The sequence below is a fragment of the Panulirus ornatus genome, chromosome 14, assembly GCF_036320965.1.
Source record: "Panulirus ornatus isolate Po-2019 chromosome 14, ASM3632096v1, whole genome shotgun sequence".
Taxonomy (NCBI): Eukaryota; Metazoa; Arthropoda; class Malacostraca; order Decapoda; family Palinuridae; genus Panulirus; species Panulirus ornatus.
Window position 1 is genome coordinate 61,156,387 of NC_092237.1, and position 18,793 is coordinate 61,175,179.

Below are 18,793 nucleotides of genomic sequence, written 5' to 3' on the forward strand. Positions count from 1 at the left end.
TTCTGGTTATTTATAACATAAAAGAGCCTTTGAAGACCAGATGCCTCTTCTTGTGTCTGGTGCTTTGTAAAGCATAGACAATGTCTAACCTCAATCCTCGCCCCATCCTGGAAAGCTCTATGGGATAAAGTGGATGAGGATCTGGACATATCTCAAAAGATGTAATCAATAACATAGCATGAATGGGTAGCACCCACGTGTACTAAAGTGTACTCACAGAAGTAAAGTGGAACATCCACTGGCACTTGTGTACATGCTCATAAAAGACTCCATACTGTCTCAAATTCTTAAACTTTACTCTCACAATATCATCAGTTTCGAAAGAACACCTAAAACGTTCCTCCATCCCATATACCTTAACGACCAGAAGCATCTGTCTACTCCTACGGTTCAAACAACCAACAAAACATGAAGTTACAGCTGACGATGAGACGACTCCTCTTCTCTAATGAATCAACTGGCGTTTGGGCCAAGTCTTAAACAGTGCCAGCGATGCAAAACGTTTGGAGAGTAAAAAAAAAAGCTACGGAATCTTTGACAGATACAAAATACCTGTTTGTACCCATTTTTTGTACGTTAGTGTTAAGGTCTTCAAAAACATAACCAACTTTCTTTGGTTCGCAAAGGAACATGAATGACCCGGTAACGTTAACACGCTATGCCTAACGAACCAGCTCAAGCGGCTGGGTCAAGTGGACGACTGGTGAAGGCTCCAGACGCTGCGGTCAGGCTACATCATCCGGCATCCTGACGGTCCCTCGGGGAGACAGCCACAACACTGGACTGTTGACCGTGTGGGTCGCGAGGCTGAGTGACGTGCGACGATATTAATAGCTGCTTATTTCTGTCACCTGCTGATGTCACTTGGCGCCCAGTGCCAGAGAGTGACAAGCTTATTTTTCTAAGTCTATAAACACACTCGCCTTCTTGGCTCTGTTCAACCCTCTAGCGAAAGACGTCACTCGTGTTCCGTGCCATCCACGTTCTCCCTCGTGCAAAAACCAAAACAGCAACAGCGGACGAGAAACTTTCTTTTGGGCCAGGGCAAGTGAGACATAGTCATGATGCCGGGCTAAGTGTGCCACAGTCCTGACCTTGTGAGTGTACTCTAGGGCGATCCCTCTGCACCGGCGCCGCTGCCGACTGTGTCAGATGCAAGTTAAATGAGATGCTAAATATTTTTCCTTTAATGACGTTGGCCTTATATTTACACCCTTATATTTACACTGGCACCGGCCTGTACAGCTGAGCCACTTCACTCTCTTCCCTTCAGCAGCACAACAGATCAAGAGGTCTTCCCTTGATCGTACTGATCGTGAAGACATAAGAGATTCCAGTTCTCAAGAATGAAAATTTGACAGATATCCAAGAAAGACGAGAATTTTTAAACAGGATTCGAGCTCATAAGATAAATAACCTATCGACCCTACAATTACACCGTATACTGACATTTCTCACCTCTAAAAACACAGTCACCTCACATACCGACACTACATAAATACAGCAAATGCACTTACCACATAACGAAAGTAGCCATGCGAAGCAGCAATATGACACTCCCCCACCACCGACTATAACAAATTCCTCCACAACCTACACTTACATCCTATTACGAACCGAACAATATATTTCCACCCTTCATACCAACACCATACATCGGCAATGCTCACTTCTTCAACACAAACTCCACCCTACACTTGCTCAACACACCTAGACCATCTTCCTTCATCTCTGTCAAAACTCCTCTTCCTCTTACAAGACATAAAAGCTACCACCCGAAGTAGATCTTGAGCATCAAACTGTAATTCCCTCCCTGAACCTTGCCTAGTGACACCACTTCAGACTGTGTGGATCCCACGCTCAGTAAACGAGAAGAAAAAAGACAACATCGACCTAAACCGACATTTCGAGACGACACGTTCCTCTGGAGTTAGTGGCTGTTCTCGCGTTTTACGGTCGTCCTGAGACGCAATCGAGTGTCGTGAATCATGAAGCTCCGTGTCCCCGAACGCTGTTTATTTTGATTTCCGAGTCGAGGGACGACGTGAGTGAGGCGGCCTCTTCAACGACGCGATGTGGCTTCCATAACGACGGTAGGCGGCCGCTATCACTCCCGCAACGACGCGAAGTGGATTGCATGACGACGTGAAGCGGCCTTCATAACAATGTGAAGCGGCCTTCATAACAACGTGAAGCGGCCTTCATAACGACGTGAAGCGGTCTGTATAACGGCGCGAAGCGACCTTCATGACGACGTGAATCGATCCCGATGAAAAAAGAAATGATGGTGGTAACTGAGAGCAAGTTGTTAACCTGTGGCGACATAACTATGTAGTGACAAAAGGTTCCACTCTTTTTTCTCTCTCACCAGCGTCACCCCTTTTTACTGGCAAGGAGAGGGAGAAGGTGGGTGGAAAAAAGAAAATATCAGCATAGCGAAAGTGCTTAGCTACATCTGTGTTGCTAGTACTGGTCTCCGGTGTACTATCACATACGGTTTACCCTCTTTTATTTTTGTTGTATACGGAGGTTTACAGCGCGCTTTGCGTAACAGGAGACCCGTGGAGGGTAGAGTCTTTCTATTCTTATCTCATGGCTCGGTGATGCGTCGGGCTGAAGCACAATTTACCGAGTGGTATTACGCGATGCATCGTTCCCTTATGTGGGCTCCGCGAGGTGGGCTTCACGCCGGGAGGTTTCAGCAGCTGTCACGACCAATGGGGGCTTCCATGGATAGATTTTTTTCGAGGATTCCACTGCATTGAGAAGCACGGCTTCTAGACCCCTAATTCCACGAAGAGTGGCCTCCTGGCAGAAGCTTCGCCGATGGATTGTGCTAGTCGAAGTCCAAGAGCACAGGCTTCGCAAGACTCTACACTAGACGAGTTCTACGAAGTTATCTACACCGAATGAGCTACACCAGGTCAGCCCCAGTGAGCCAGCACCTACGGGAAAGCTCCATCTCTCGTGCCTCATCAGACGGACCCCGCAGGATAAGTCCTTGAAATGCGTTCCCCTGAAATGAGCTCTAACTCATAAATGCCTCTATGTAAGCTCCGGCAGCCGGCTTCCATAAGACGAACTGCCGCTGGGTTCCGCTGGGGAGGCCTCGTAAACCGGGTTCGACAAGGTAAACTCTAATGGCCATGGCCCTATTCGATGACCTCCAGAAACCGATTCCAGTTGGTAGCCTGACTCCCATCAAGCAGCTCAACAGTGGGATCAGTGACACGTAGAACTGATCAAATACCACTCATAACAAAACGATTCCAGAAATTCAGATTGAAGCTCGTATCAGCGATACATTAAAACTCTCATAACAAATTTCTTTGTAATAACCATAAAACACAAGGTTTCGTATGTTATACACACATTCACATGCCCCTAGTATGTTATAGTGTTGTGAAATAAAATAGTGATTGTAGCACAGAGGCAATACAGGTCCCACAAACAACAACTTGCGAACACCTGACATACGTGGTTGCGTTTCTATAATACAATAAAAACATATGCGTCTGTAGGCATTAATTCATAAATCTACAACACGTAAAAAAATAACACTGGTTTGTCCCCTGTCGCACACGGTTGTGGGAACACCTCCATGTTCCTGCTATTTGGAAATGATGACTGTAAACCCCCTGAGGCTACAGTTTCCTGGTATTCGTCTATCATTCGTTCAGACGTCAGTAACAGGATATCCGCCCACTGGCTAGTGACTGCGGTCTATTAAAAGTCTTCGTCGTGAAAATTCCCTCAGACTGTGTCGTCAGGAATTACTACCATCCTGTGAGATCTCCTCTTGTCTTACCATCCCATGAAGTCCCCTTGTCTTATCAACAAAAATTCAAGCATATTTCAACACAATCTTTCGATAAAATACATACATACACGTATGAGAATTAACAAATAAAAACAATTAAATGGTCACCGCCCCAAGTCCCACACACACACATACACACACACACACACACACACACACACACACACACAGACACACACACACACACACACACCATGGCCCATTTTCCATTAATTCTCGAGGGCGCGACAAGACCCATTTCCACGTCAACAAACTTTGCACACGGGAGCGAGGGATTCAATTGCTCCGACCCATTGTCGCTAGCTTGCAGGCTCTGCAGTAACCCAAGCCACCACTCACACCTTCAATCTATCTCCCCCAGTCCAATCCTCCGGCTCTTTTCCTTGCACTTGGTAGTCAATTTTTTTGGGGGGGACTTTAGTCTTGTTTCTCTCGGGGAACCGAGAGGATCAGGTGCTCCGTCGTGAGACGCTATCATCCACACACGAGCGCAATCACCAACCCCCGAAGTTTAAACCCGAGATGCTCGCAAGTTTACGTTTTCTTCGCCCGTCTTCGCTATTTCCATTCCGTTGTATTCCCGGCGATGATGCAGGCGGGGCGATACCTCGGCTGACGGGATTTCCCTGTTACGGTACGAATCTCTTGTGTATTTTGTCTCTTTTGGTGTACATCGCAGGACTGCGCCTCCCTGGCACCGGACTGAATGACGCCATCACTAAGGTCGGGAGGGTATCTGCTTCTGGGGAGACTGTACTGACAGTTACCTCCGGCCGTGAATGCTGATCTGGTCATATTTCTTCCCCGCTGGATCGAGGCTTGAGTGGGGAATCTTCGCAGTGTGAGAGGGAAATATGTTAACTACAGTTAGCTGTTTTCTCTTTCATCTCTCTGCTTTTAGGAGAATGACACTCGAGGAGAAAAAATATTCGAAATTCTCGCAACGTCAGAGGAGAAGGAATAAAAGAAATAAAAGTACGAAGAAGCAAGTCATATAACAATCAGATCCTGAGATTATACACTGTGTAACACCCCAAGGCTACCAACACACCTGACACAGAACGTCGGATCTATACCAACACCTGCAATGAAACAATATCTGACACCCACCGTGTCGGGGCACTTGACACAGATGACACCCAGCGTGTCTGGGCACTTGACACAGATGACACCCAGCGTGTCGGGGCTCTTGACACAGGGAACTGACCGTTTCATTCTTTCTTCTGCGTCAGAAGTGAAAAAGATTTGGACGAAATCCCTCACAACGACTCCACTAAGCACTCTCATAATCCGGCTTTCATACGCTTACGTATAACAAAAGCTCTAAAACTGGGACCCGTTATATTATTTTGTGTGGAGATGGGTTGTGTGCTATAAGCCTCCCGCAATGCGATGGGAGACGCCCACATTCAAAACATTCCTCCCACATCCCAGCGGCGAATAAACTATACCATGCAATTTCGACACTTTTTTTGGGGGGTACGAGGGATTAACCTTGAAGGAAAATCTTGTTATGTTAACTCTGTCTCATTGGCAACGACCGATCACCAAGTTACTCTTCAACCTTCTTGATGCTCCATGTTCAATATCATTGCGAGTCTTCCCATGAATTCGATGGTACTTTTGGCTGAGATTCATAGATTATGGATCCCCGAGAGGCCTTATGGCCTACAACGAGGACAGAAATAGTGTCTTACATTTCTAACTTGTAGAGATGAGAGCAAGATAGTAAAGCTGGAGGCCCCTTCACTGGTACATGGGTGTACATGGGAAAGCCGAGTTACCTATCATAATATTCCTACTCTATACAGATGGAGGAGCGATAGTGAAGTAAAAGCTTCTGTTCTTTCTCTTAGTGAAGGAGGTCGCCATACCATCCCTGGCACACCGTCCCTGACGACCCTTCTCGGTACGTGTGAGGCCACATAACCATACCTGCCACAGGCAGTTCCTCTCCCCTCCCTTACCCGAGGCTTGGCAGCCGCGTGTGTGTTTGTGTCTGGCACTCGCTAACCCTCGATCCCTCGCTTTGTTGCCAAACTGCTTTTCTCCTCCACTTGATTTCATTATGCATGTTATTCAGACACTCAGTTTACTTAAGACATTCATTACATCTTCAAGTGCGGGCTTCGTGACCCGCGTCAACTTCCCTAACCCATTAAGGAAGAATCGACTCCGCCTTCCTGATGGGGAAGATAACACAACAACTTGGCCCAACCCGAGGACCTCAGATCACAGCCCCATGGTAAAGGGAGATTACCGGTGACACGTCTTTTCCTACGACTGACCAGTGTTCATTCGGCACAAGAGGCGCCCCACTAAAGTCTGCCACGTTACTCATACCTTAGGATAAACTTTAAAGAAATCCACACAAGACAGAAAGATTTTCTGTCGTTATATTAAGGAAAATATCATAACCAGTGTGCAATATATATACATGTATTATATATATATATATATATATATATATATATATATATATATATATATATATATATATATATATATATATATATATATATATATAAACTTTGGTACAAAAACAGGACACTTCTTTCTAATATAGAAGACTGAGATGTCCATATGAATTTCTTCTAATCTCGGAACTTAGGCCATTAACCCAGATAGCTCGATATCTGAAGACGAAGATGACGTTTCATGAGACACAGAATTGTCAACACCCATTACTGCTATTTCCAGAGATCCACATCTGCCTTCATGGTGGATGAAGAGCAAGCTCGGTTAAAACAACTGTTGTCTGATAATGCTATTGTTTGGGGGCGATGCTCTGCTTCTGTGCTGGTGAGAGGAAGGAAAACCTGGTGTTTCATCTGTTGTGACCTATCCATTCTCTTCATCTTTTCATCACAGATTCCGTTCCATTTGCTTCTCCTTCTATTCTTGCATCCACCCGAGACCATCTTTCTTTACTCACTCGCGTCTCTTCTTCCACTTCCATCCTCGTTTCTGATCCACTATCTTCACACTTTCCATCCATCAACCCAATCTCTGCAACACGTGACGCCTCTTCTGAAAACACACGCACAGATACCTTTACTTTCTCAAGTTTTGAGTATTCACCTCCCTCTCTATCTTCTCCCCGCCTACAGGGACTGAGCTGGGCTCGTTGCTCCCCCACCTGTCACCAGGCCCTACTTACAATATTTGGGTGTACGTGAATATACCTCCCACCCACCCTTACGCAGCATAGCCTACATATACCGCACCCTACTCTGCCAAGATGAGGGCGAGTCTTCATCACTGGCACACATCAGGAGGAGGTGGTCGTGGTTCTGCCTTATGTCTCACTTCCTTGTTCACTGCAAGGTACACCTCTCCTCGTATGGCCAGGAGACAATTGTCAGTCAGAGGTCTGAGACCTTACGGTATAAGTACAGGTGACGTGGGAAGAGTGTGGACAGACAACTAACTCTCGAATGACTGAATGTAAGAACCTGTCTGACTTGATGATGCCACCTACAGAAAGATGGACGGACGAATGGCATCATGAAAATATCAGCGTTAAATTTTTACGGTTCAGGCCAACGTGTGGCTGTGTATATCAGTCCATGTATGCCTGTGCATGTGGACACATATGTGCTGTCTATGCATATGTGCATATACCTGCGTGGGTTTATGCGACGAGCGCAGCGTCAACGAGCCAGAGGCAAACAGCAGAGCCGTTTGCACACTCACAGAACTGTTCCATGGAACGTGGACTTGCCCTAACAACCATCCCTTCCAACGTTTAAATTCCAACATAAATGCTTTATCATTATTCCTCGCCCCGTTTATTCCAGCCCAGATCACTTCAAGGAACTCACCCAACCGAGCAGTATTGAACAACCAGTGGTTCTGGGGCTGTATACCGGCATTAAAAGAGCTCCGAGCTGAACCGTTTAATCGCTTTTCCGCTGCAGAATTCGTCCTGCAAAAATATGCATATTTCTGGCAGGTGTATTATACGATCCTCGCTAAACAGAGCGAGAAAGACCTCAGCGCCGCTTCGCATATCATGAATATCGTCAGTGTAAGGACTTCTCATCTTCATTTACTGCAGCTTTATCTATGGAACGGTATCAATAAATTAACTTTCCCGTGATTCCTTCCCATCAAGCTCCATGAGTACCAGGTATCCACCGTGCAGGTAGAGCTTTACCATGAGCCTGCATCCATCATTGGTGGCAGGATCTTACCTTAAGAACAATAGAGTGTTTACCCAACAATGTCTCTAACATGAACTAATTGCCAACTGTTAACTTATGAATTACTGAGAGCCAATGATAACCAACGGTATCAAGTATTACTGGCAAATTCATGAACACAAGTATATTACGTCATATACACGTACACATATAATATACATTGACCACGAACGACACATATTTCCCAAGACATCCAGTGACCTATTCATGGTTCTCATGACAGATCCATGAAACCTTCTTTGTACTCGAATTAATACTGCTTGTTTGATCTGCTGATTACTTATCTCTCTGTAAACTATGCTGTTGCTTTTTCTGAAGTCTGGAAATAATCATGAAGATTGCATGGCTCCGTTTTACTATATTTTTTCATTGTCATATAATTTCCAGTTTACAAATCATCATAACAAAAGCAATCTGACTGTGGATCATCTTTTTCTAAGTTAAGCCGACGTACTTCTGAAATGGTGCATCAAGACAAGGTACTGAGGCAAGCAATGGTGCCCCTGCTCGCATCATACTACTGCCCTCCTTCTGCTCACGGCAGCACAGTCCCCGTTCCACGCTGTGCTAGATACAGTCTGTCCCTCAGCGGACAAGAGCGCCTACATCCATCTTATCAGAGCTTCCTCCCACATCTTAACCGAGGGAAGATTCCTCTCTCCCTCACCATACCAGAATCCTTCTTCTTTACTCATACACGAGCCTCCTTCCGCTATACCAGACCTTCCTCTTTCACCACATTTGGGCGCTCTTCCTCACCATATGAGCTCCAGCCTCCCTCATCATGCCAGATCTCCCCTTTTTCATAACACCGCAGCTTTCCTTCGGCATGCCACAGCTTGACCTCACTCACATCCACAGAATCGATTCATCCCATTTTTTCCAAGCCGATAGTAAAATTGTAGAGAGTTAAAGAAATTCATTTTAGTAATCACACGAACTACGATTTCTAGAGAACACAGTGGAGCCCAAACACTTCCGGAGTAAATACAACACAACAACGGCAGACATTTTTCCCCCATGACTCGCACAGATGACCTGAGGTTTTAGAATTGCCGTCTCTGTTTTGTAAACGTTGGCACTCCCTCCGCCGCCGGGGGCGCGGTCTGCCCACCGGCTCTGCCCGCACCTCATATCACAGACACTTAAACAGTCAGTTTATGAGAGAATATGTCTAGCCCGCTATCTGCAAAGGGAACCTATCAACAGGGATCGGATGACGTCCAAGCTAAAGGGTGATCTGTCAGGGGTGCAGCAGAGGGTGGCCATCGGAGCGGTGGTCGAAGGGGGGGAAAGGTGGGGATGGGGGGTTTACAGGAGCTGGCTGGCAGGTGTGCCAAAACGTGTGAGCTTCTTGTGGGGAAGGAGTGGGGCAGGGCTTCAGCCGTCCGCCAACCCCAATGTCATCGCTGGGTTAATCTTAGCCTCCTGTTTCTGTTATTGACAAGTGCCTGCGGCCTCATCTTTCCTGCTAGTATTTTCTTTACACATTCGGTAATGGTCTTTAGGGTGTACGGAGTCCGTACTAAGGGTTATGAATAACATTCTTAAGCTGTATAATACGAGAACACACACAAGAGAAGAGAATCACACATCCCTACACAATCGGGACTTGCTACAGGTGGTTAGTGTAACTCCACTCCACTTCACACGTACTGGCACTTGCCCAGGGGGGAGCCACAGTCTAGTCGGGCTCTGCAATGTGCCACAAGCCACTGTTAGGGTAAGCCGAGCTGTTGGGGAGTATAAAGGTGGGGTGGGGTGATGTGGGTAGGGAAAGAAAGGGAGTTTAGCTTCATGTGTGAGGTCGCTTGGCACACATTCTCTACAACACACTTCATATATAATGCCGTCTACACTGCGATTCTCGTCGGCCGTCCGAACTGTGGCTACCAAGTGGTTAATACACTGTTCTACTGCATCATCACTCGGGTTAATCGACCTAGCTAGTGGGATCTACCCCGCAGACGAATACTCCAGAAGGATGTCTGGTTACGTTGCTGGAAGGTTAGACAGGTGCAGGGGGTCACTACAGCCCTTCAGAAGGGTCACTACCAACATCTTCTCTGACCCCAGTGAGGTCGCGTAGCGGGGGCTCCCAGGTTAAAGTTTACAAGACAAGCAGATTGGCTAGGCCCGTGGGCTGGGCCTCGGGGCCTCGCCCAACTGTCACTCACCCTCCTCGCTCACAAACAGTCCCAAGTCCTCAACGATTCTGCCCTTCACCTCGCCTCCTCCCTCGATGACTGGGGTCGGCTGATCGTCCCCGGCAGGAGTCTGAGGGCCCTCCTTGGAGTTCACTTTAACTTCTTTCTCCTCATCCTCGTCGTCTGTGTCACCGTAGTGAAGATCTTTCTCCTTTTTACGGTCTTTGACTCGCTGTAGGAACTCCTCGACCACCAGTTCCCGCTGTGTGGGCGGCGTGGTCTCCCTCTTCACCTCACGTTTCGGACGACTCACTTTAATAATCTTTTTCTCTTTGCGGTCCACTCGCGTCTCCATGGCTTCCCAGTACTCCTTCATGAGCTGTTGCCGAATTTTATCATTTTCACTAAGAGCTGGCTCAGCCATGATGTGCTTGGGTTCTCCGCTGGGAATCGGTTTGAAGTAACTGAGAAATCTCTCCTCCGCCTCGAGCATTTCTCTGGTGGGAGGGACACGAAGTTTACCCTCCTGTTCCTTTTCCTTTTCTTCGTCCGTCTTATGTTTGGCCTTTGGCGTTCCCTGAAAGTAGGCCAAGTAACGTTTTTCTGCTTCCAACTGCTTTTCATCTGGTTCTTTCTCAACTTCTGTGACACTGCGCGGCCTCGGGCGTGGGGGACCAGATCTAAAGTAGTTTAAGTACCGTCGCTCAGCTTCCAGCTGCTGAGAATCTGGTTCCGGCGAACTTTCAACCAACGATGACGGACGCGGGCGAGGCCGCGGCGGACCTGATTTAAAGTACGCCAAATATCTGCGCTCTGCTTCCAGCTGCTCGGCGTCGGGTTCTGGAGTACGTTCATTCTTCGCGGGTGGTGGACGCGGTGGCCCGGGGTTGAAGTACTTGAGGTACCTCCGTTCAGCCTCAAGCTGCTCTGCGTCGGGCTCTGGGGTACGCTCAGTCTCTGAGGTCTGTCGCACGCGCGGAGGCCCAGCGTTGAAGTAGGACAAATATCGTTGCTGTGCTCTTAGCTGCTGAGCATCAGGTTCAGGAGGTTCTTGCGACCTGGTGGATCGAGGTCTTGGAGGACCAGGTTGAAAGTAGGACTGGTAGCGTTTCTGGGCTGCCAGCTGAACCTCGTCTGGTTCGGGAGACCTATCGCCACTCTCGTTGGTGGGTGACGGGGCACGAGGAGGACCTAGGAAGTAACTATTGTACCGACGCTGGGCCTGGAGCTGCTGGAATGTGGGCTCGGGCGGCTCTTGGGAAGGGCTGCGTGCCTGGCGACGTTTGCAGGGTGGACCCTGGAAGTAGGACAGATAGCGGCGTTCAGCGTACACCAACTCGGGGTCACGTTCATCAATGGGCGTTCTCGGGCGTGGAGGCGGCGGTGGCGAAGAACGTTTCTCCGTCTTCAGTCTAGCCGAGGGGTATTTGGCTGACTTCACGATAGCTTCCCGGCTGATGTCTTCCTCCGAATCCTGTTGGGGGACTTCAGTTTCAGTAGGGTTGCCGTTCACATCACTGGAACCGTTCACTTGCGGCGAAGGTTTGAGTTCCATCGTGGTTGGTAGATGGCTCAAGAGCTTTTCTGTACGGTCAAGGCGGGCGAAGAAGAGCCACTCAGCTAGGCCCTGTGCCTGAAGCCGCTGGTTGCCGAAGGGCCCAACGGGGCTGAGCGGACGGGTTCCGGGCGCCAGCTGGGTGGTGGATGTGGTCAACCCACAGCTACTGCTGCTGCTGGCCCGCCCACCAGGTGAATTGGGATTCGAACGGTGTTCGTGAGTGGCAGTGGTCGGATCGTGATGTTGGTCTTGAGAGAAGACGGGTAGCGTGGACTGAGGGCACCAGGTAAGCGGCCGCCGGGGGCGCTCCGTGCGGTACGATAGTTCTGGGTCTGTCGTGAAGCCAGACTGGGGTTGGGATGGCTGGCACGGGTACAGCGACTGTGCCGTGGCGATGCCACGATCAACACTGGCGGCGCCCGGCGCCAAGAGCCAGGCATCGTGGGGGCATCTAGGGGACGTAGGCGGTGGGGGTGGTGCTGGGAGGGGAAGAGGTGGTGACTCCTTTCGGACTGTTTGGACGTTACAACCATCTTGCATCGGAGGAATACACCCGGCTGTGTCAGGTGGGCAGTTCTGGGAGGATGTATCGGGGCGGGGATAGGGTAAGTTGCAACTATAACTGTGATGCTGTTGGTTTAGCTGTGTTATGCATGCGTCCTCCTCACTAATACGACTGTCACTAGGTGCCGGACAGTCGGAGTCTGTGACATCTGTCACATCTCTATCCACATCTATCACTCTAAGTATGTTAGGACTACGGGGTGTTGGGTCGTCAAGGGCTGAATCTAAAGGAAGGGGAGGAACAGGAGGAGGCTCAGGAGAAGGTTCTGGTATAGGATCTGCTGGAGTCGCCTGGGGGGTTAGTTCCACACTTCTCTTACCATTTCCTGCAGTATTAAGGCCCAGCTCTGACTCCCACTCGGCCGGATGACCGATGGGCGTCCAGGTACTTCGGAGGGTCCTCGGACTCGAGGATTCCGCCTTGGTGAGAACCTCAGAGTCGGTAACGTAGCCTCGATCCTCTGGTGTTGGAGTTGAAGGTTTTATTTTCGTGGGAACCTGCTTAAGGCGTCCACCGTTGCGCCGGGTTCCTCCTGGGTCGCTCTGGTAGCCGTCCTCCAAAGTCTCCGACGACAGCCGACGGATAGTCGGCCGTGGGACCGGAGGCTTACCCGTGGGGATTTTGGCGACTGGGGCGAAGGAGGTGTACACATTGGCTCTGACCTTAGCTGTGGTTATGATCCCAGCTGGTTCCGGATCAACAGGTGTATTGTTACCTTTGACATGCTTGTCTGGGCTAACCTCCGGCTGTCGCAGCGCCGCTTGCTTGTCTTGTGAAGCAGCTGGTGGGTGGCCGGCTTCGTCTTGTGCTTGCTGGCTGTCACCCTCCTCGCCCACCACCCTGGCACTCGGCAAGAGCACCTCCTCGGGAATAGTTGCCAGATCATCTGTGGATACTGAATATGACGGCCGCCTATCTAACCTTCCGTTTCTCTCTGAATTAGTGCATTTATTCTGTGGAGCAAGAACTGGAGATTGCATTAGAGGGATAGGTAAAGAGTCAGGCTGACTGCTGGGTTCAGAGGGAGAGCCTGGAGGAGGCGCAGGGGGGAAGTGCGAAGCGTCTGCCTGAGCAGATATGATAGTAGCTAGGGTCTTGCTAGGATCCAAAGAATGATTAGTAGCACTAGTAATCAACCTACCGTTATCCCATGAGAACTTAGAGTCCCGGCGCGGCGGAGGGTCGGCGACCTTCTTCAGCTTGAGCGGCGCGTCTTCGGACTCGGACAGCACAGCCTTCAGCTCATCCACAACCCTCAAGGGCATCTTCTCCTGGAACTGTCGGGGTGGCACTTCGGGCTTCTCCTTCTGTCTTCGCTGCTGCCTGGCGGTCTGCTGCTGCAGTTCTTGTACCATCACTTGATGCTGCTTGTGGAGCTCTTGCATCTGGGGATCTTTCGTGGCTGGTAGGGGTATCTTGCTCTGTCTGGTCGGTCGGAATAACCACTTGCTTGCGTCGTATTTACCAGTTCCGTTCTCTTCCATTTCCGACTCGGTCTCCAAATCGGTCTCGTATTCGGTATCGGTTTGGGACGCCGTATCGTACATGCGCACGTATCTGGTAGAGTCGGTCTGCACAGCCACGGTGTTGCTCGTGGCTATGTCCTTCACAGACACGGACTGAAAGGGTGTGTCAGGCTCAGTCTGTGTCACTATTTCCTTCATCTCAGCATTCTTCCTGACTTCCTGTGGCTTGGGTGAGTCTGTCATGGAGACGACAGTTTCTCGATGTTGAATCGTTTTCATTGGTTCACAGACAATCCCATCAGTTGGGGATTGCGGTCCACTGCTCGAGGTAGGCGTATATACGACCGTATCGATTCTACTTATTGATGTTTTGGAATCGACGAGCGGTTTCTTTTCTTTGGGAACTCCCATGTCCATGTCTTGTGTGAACCTAAACATCTCAGTGGTGAGTGCTGCTAGAGCGTCAATATCGACTATTTCAGTCTTCTCCAAGTCAGGGCTCTTACAAGCTACCTGCGGGAAATCGAAATGGTCTGTCTTCAGATGATCCTTCGGCGTCTCAGACTCCTGGACTGCTGCTTCTTCTCTTATTGTCTCCGACTGAATTTCCACAGAACTGCTGACCGCAGTGGGAGATTCCGGAGCAATGTCTTGGAGTAACTTACTTTCGAGCTCCAGCATTTCCTTGAAGGGATTGACGTTATCGTAAAGAGATGGAACCTTTTCCTCTTCATCTTGTGGAGTTATCGGAGCGGAACCGCTGTGGCTGCTGAGGGAGACTCTGGGTTCGTTGGGCGTAGGAAGGGATACTTGATCCTCGTGCAAGGATTCTTGGATCACCGGCAGCGGCAAGGATCTCGGCGGATACATCACTAAGGTGGCAGTCTCGGGCCCTGGGGCAACGGATATGGACACTATGGAGGTCATAGGTAAAGGAGCCACGAGGACTTCCCTATCAGGAGGTGCAGTGGAGACGTCAGTTGCTGTAGGAGTAGTTGGGGTTGATGCCGGCGCAGGTGGAGTTACGAATGAGTCAGGCACATCCAAATCTTTTACTGTTAACTCTGTAACATCAGTTGCGGCAACAGATGAAGACGTTACAATGGTAACGGCGGGCGGTGACGGTGGCACAGCACTGGTCACAGTAGTTGACGATGCCAGGCTGGTGTCTGGTGTCACGGCGGACGTAAAAACTGTCAAGCACGGCAGTGTCTTGACTGCCGTAGCATCTTCGCTAGTGACACTAACTTCCACAGGCTCCTCTCTCACCTCTTCGGTCTTGCTCTCCTGGCGGCTTCTCGCTACGACCTCAACGCACTTCGGTGTAGTTTCCGCAAGTTCGGAAACCTCTTCGTAAGCTGGCAGAGGTGGCGGAGACTCCTCCTTGGCCGTGGGGTTGATCTTCACATCTTCAGCTTTGGGTTCTACCATCTTCACCGACCCATCCGAGGTAACGGTTGACGTAGAATTGTCTGAAAGATCTCCAGACATCTCCTCAACGGAGGCTGGAATTAGCTTCTTCTTCTTCCTGGGAGGCCTAGGTCGCCCGGGTAGTCTTGGGAGCAGGCTCTCGGCTCGGTTGTTGATGTCCTCGACGGTGGAGGGCAACATGATTAGAAAGTCGCTCTCCATGTCTTCCGTAGTCTCCTCAAACTCCCTTGGGATGACAGTCTCCTGCTGCTGCGCTTCACATGTGATCAACTGAGGACCAGATATTCGATGTTCTTTCGTGCTCATCTCGACTGCCACTGGTGTTGCTGAATCCGTTCCTGTGTCTTTGATGTCGGATTTCTCCGCGTCTTTCTTTTCTCCACCATCCTCAAGATCAAAACGAACTTCCTTTTTCACTTCCTGTGATGAAGTGAGAGATCGATTGCTTCCCTTCAGACTTGAATGACTCTCTGTGGATGTGTCCTTCCTTAATGGAGTGCCGTTCTGGTCCTTCTTATTGTTATCTGGATCTTCACTCTCGCTTTCTGATGTAGTCGTCAGATCTGACTTACGATTTTTTCTCTCCTTATACTTCTTTCGCAGGTATTTCGGCGACCCCTTCTTCAGGAAATCGGCAATGTTAAAACCTTTTTTACTGTCCTCTCCCTTCGTTACGTCAGGCGTGTGTGGTCTGCTGGACTTGGAGTCCGGTGTGTCTGGCCTGAGGGACTGAGGAGTCACGGGCCTGCAGTTCTGGGGTGTCCCTGGAAGACCTAAATCGTCTTTGGCCGAATCATTCATCTGTTTGATGTCTTCTTTGGGAGTAGTGGTACTATCTGGGCTTCCAGTCTCAATTACTCTGCCAGCCGTATGTACTGTAATCTTCTCCAAAATTCTCTCCTTCACTTTTTCAAACTTGCTGGCCGCTGGTGATGATTGCTGGGAGTCAGCAGGTACATCATTCGGCACATTTGTCGACGACTCCGTCGTCACGACTACGATCTCTTCTTCAGGCTGAGTCGAACTCTCGTTTTGTTCTTGTATGCTCTCAACGTCCTCGCTAATATCGGCGAGCAACTGCCGAAGGAAAGCTTCCTCAAGGTCATCTGAAATGGTTGTATGTTCCAGGGCATCCAAAAAATCGTTCAGGTCACTCTCCTGATAACTGCGACGTAACCTCTCGAGTTCCTTCAGTACTCGGTCATCGTTATAGGATTCCCGTGAAATGTAAGGCTGCATTTCCCTGGACCTGGACCAACACCGTCGCTTGACGTCTGCCTTCGTCGGCTGGCTTCCCGCCACCGGAGGAAGAGGAGGCTTTACTTCGGATTTACCGTCGGAAACTTCATCTTCCTTCGTTAGTTTGGCTCCCGAGTCCCCATCGATCACCAAGTTTTCTGGAGGAGCCAGAGCCTCAGTCTTTTGAGACTGGTCTTCTTTCTCAGCAGAAGTTTCGGTACTGAACTTATCACGTTTCTCCAGCTTTTCCTTCTCAGAGTTTTCTAACTGAGCCTCGTTTTGGTCGTCTGTGGGATGCCTTTGAAGGGTCGGGCTCGGTGGCAGTTTTCTCTTCGACTGGGGACTCAACTTTTCGCCAAGAGTCACTGTGGTCACAATGACGGAAGTAGACGACTGGATAGTCATCGTTTCGGAGCCGGACACGGGTTTCCCGCGTTCGTCCTCCGTGGAGTACTGACGCTTCTGCAGAAGTGTCTGCGCTGCCTGCTCGATGCTCTCCAGTTCGTCAATGGCATCCTTGATGCTCGTCTGTCGCTTCTGGTCGAGCTGAGACGTCGCCTTCAGTGTGTCCGCCGCCGGCGGTGTCACTGGCGCATTCTTCGCTCCGTCCTGCGCTTCATCCAAGTACGACAGACGCGAGTTGATAGAGGAAAGCTCTGACATGTCCTTGGCCACGGTGTCGTCGGAATCGGCAGTGCCTGTGGACGCCACCGTTGCCGTGGAGGCCATGGACATCCGCCACTCTTCTGAGGACCGAGGCGACGATGGTAACGACCCCGACATGTCGTCTCTGGATATCCCTCCTCCTGAGGCACTAGAGTAGTACTGGCCCATGGTGGTCTCCAGCTTCTCTCGTCGCTGTACAGCCACTGCCTCTTCTTCCTCGCCCTCCTCGGTGATGGTAAAACACCGACTACCTTCCTTCGCTGTTTCACACGTCCACTGAGGATATGAAAAGTGGGCAGCCTGTTCCTCTTCTTCCTCCACCTCTTCCTCAATCAGCAAATCTTCAGCTTGTAAATTGGGGTACTGTCTCTCTACCCGCTCCAATTCCTCTTCAAAGTTGTAGAACAAGGAATCGCCGTTCTCTCCAATAGAACTAAGATCGTCAAACGTTGGACTTCGTATGAGATTCTCGTCTTCACTATCTTCGTTCGGGTACTCAATGAGCGCACCTGTGGCCAGGTCGTATTCCGTACACTTCTCCTTCGTTTTCGTAAGGTCTGTGTCGTACTGGCTGACGTCGCAGACCAGGGTCTCGGTCGAGGTGTCGGTCTGGGAGCTATGGTCCGTGTGGTTCCCGTCGTCACTGTCGTTGGAATCTGGGTTGGTACTGTAGTCCGAGACTCCTGACAAGTTTAAAGAAGAAGAGTCGTTGCTTGCCGATATGGAGTCTCCAGAAGCCTCAGCCCCACTGTCTGTGCTGTCTTCCTCTTGTTCGGCTTTCAGGAGGTTGGGACTTGCCCCGTAAGTCTCAAGGATGATGACGGAAGTGCCTGAATCCTCTGAAGTTGGAGGAACGAACGAAAGCATCAGTATGGTCTATAGCTAGAGCGTTAGGGATTAGTCTCGAACAACCAAATTCTGAATCGTCCACTCAGCCAGTTCAGAACGCGGACTGGTAGCTCGTCCCCTCAGAGACAACATGCCAACAACGTTCTCGACTCTTTCAGAATTTGGTTTCGAGGTCAAGATGTGACCATCAGCTGTTTTATCTTGGTTATCAAAGTCCGTGCATGAGGCGAGCTTCAACTAGGGCGAGTCCAGTAAAAGAAACAGCGAGGCAAGGGGGAATCGAGGCAGGCTTTACAACCACACGCCCCTCTCTCTGTCTCTCTCTCCCCCCTAAGGTTATAGCGTTGCTGGCACATGTGGTGGTACAGAAACCCATGCTCTACAAACTTCTTCGGGAACAATGTTAAAAAAATCCATTCCGGTAACAACTCACGTAACAATATTAGTCAGAAGCCATGCTTGTCAGTCGGGAAAAAACCTCAACGTGGGGTCTCCACGTAACAGTGTCGGAGTTTGATACGTTGGGGGCTACGTATACGAACACGTCGCTTGTGTTCTCCACACATCTCCTGTCGTGTAGCTCTGTCGTGTATGTGTTGGGAAAGAAGCGATCCTGATTCTGAGAACCTGAGAGGAAAAAGACGCCAAGACCAAAACCCTTTAAGAATCCTTGGAACGACACGTATGGGGAAGCCCAAGACACAGCTGGTGTAAGTTACCAACAACCCTAGGTCAGGCAGCTGGTGCAGGATGCCTACGATCTTAGATCAGCTGGAGTAATCTCCCAACGCCCTTTGGCCAGCTGGTGCAAGCCACCGGAGAAAGAGCCAGCTGGCACCAACCACCA

At 49.7% G+C, this 18,793-nt stretch overlaps 1 protein-coding gene across 24 annotated transcripts in view; it reads right to left on the bottom strand.

The window, feature by feature from the left end:
• Positions 1-18,793, bottom strand: part of LOC139753492 (uncharacterized) — a 609,003-nt gene that overhangs the window by 229,240 nt on the left and 360,970 nt on the right. For 21 of the 24 annotated variants that reach the window (XR_011713724.1, XM_071670098.1, XM_071670099.1 and 18 more), the window contains 2 exons: positions 13,437-17,936; positions 12,615-13,181 (listed from right to left, as the gene is read on the bottom strand). Coding sequence is in view for 23 of the 24 variants with exons in the window: in XM_071670098.1 (XP_071526199.1) it covers positions 12,615-13,181; positions 13,437-17,936 (5,067 nt within the window). In the remaining variant the exon portion in view is untranslated. The remainder of the gene's footprint in view (positions 1-12,614; positions 13,182-13,436; positions 17,937-18,793) is intronic. The other 3 variants (XM_071670097.1, XM_071670095.1, XM_071670102.1) reach the window with 1 other exon arrangement.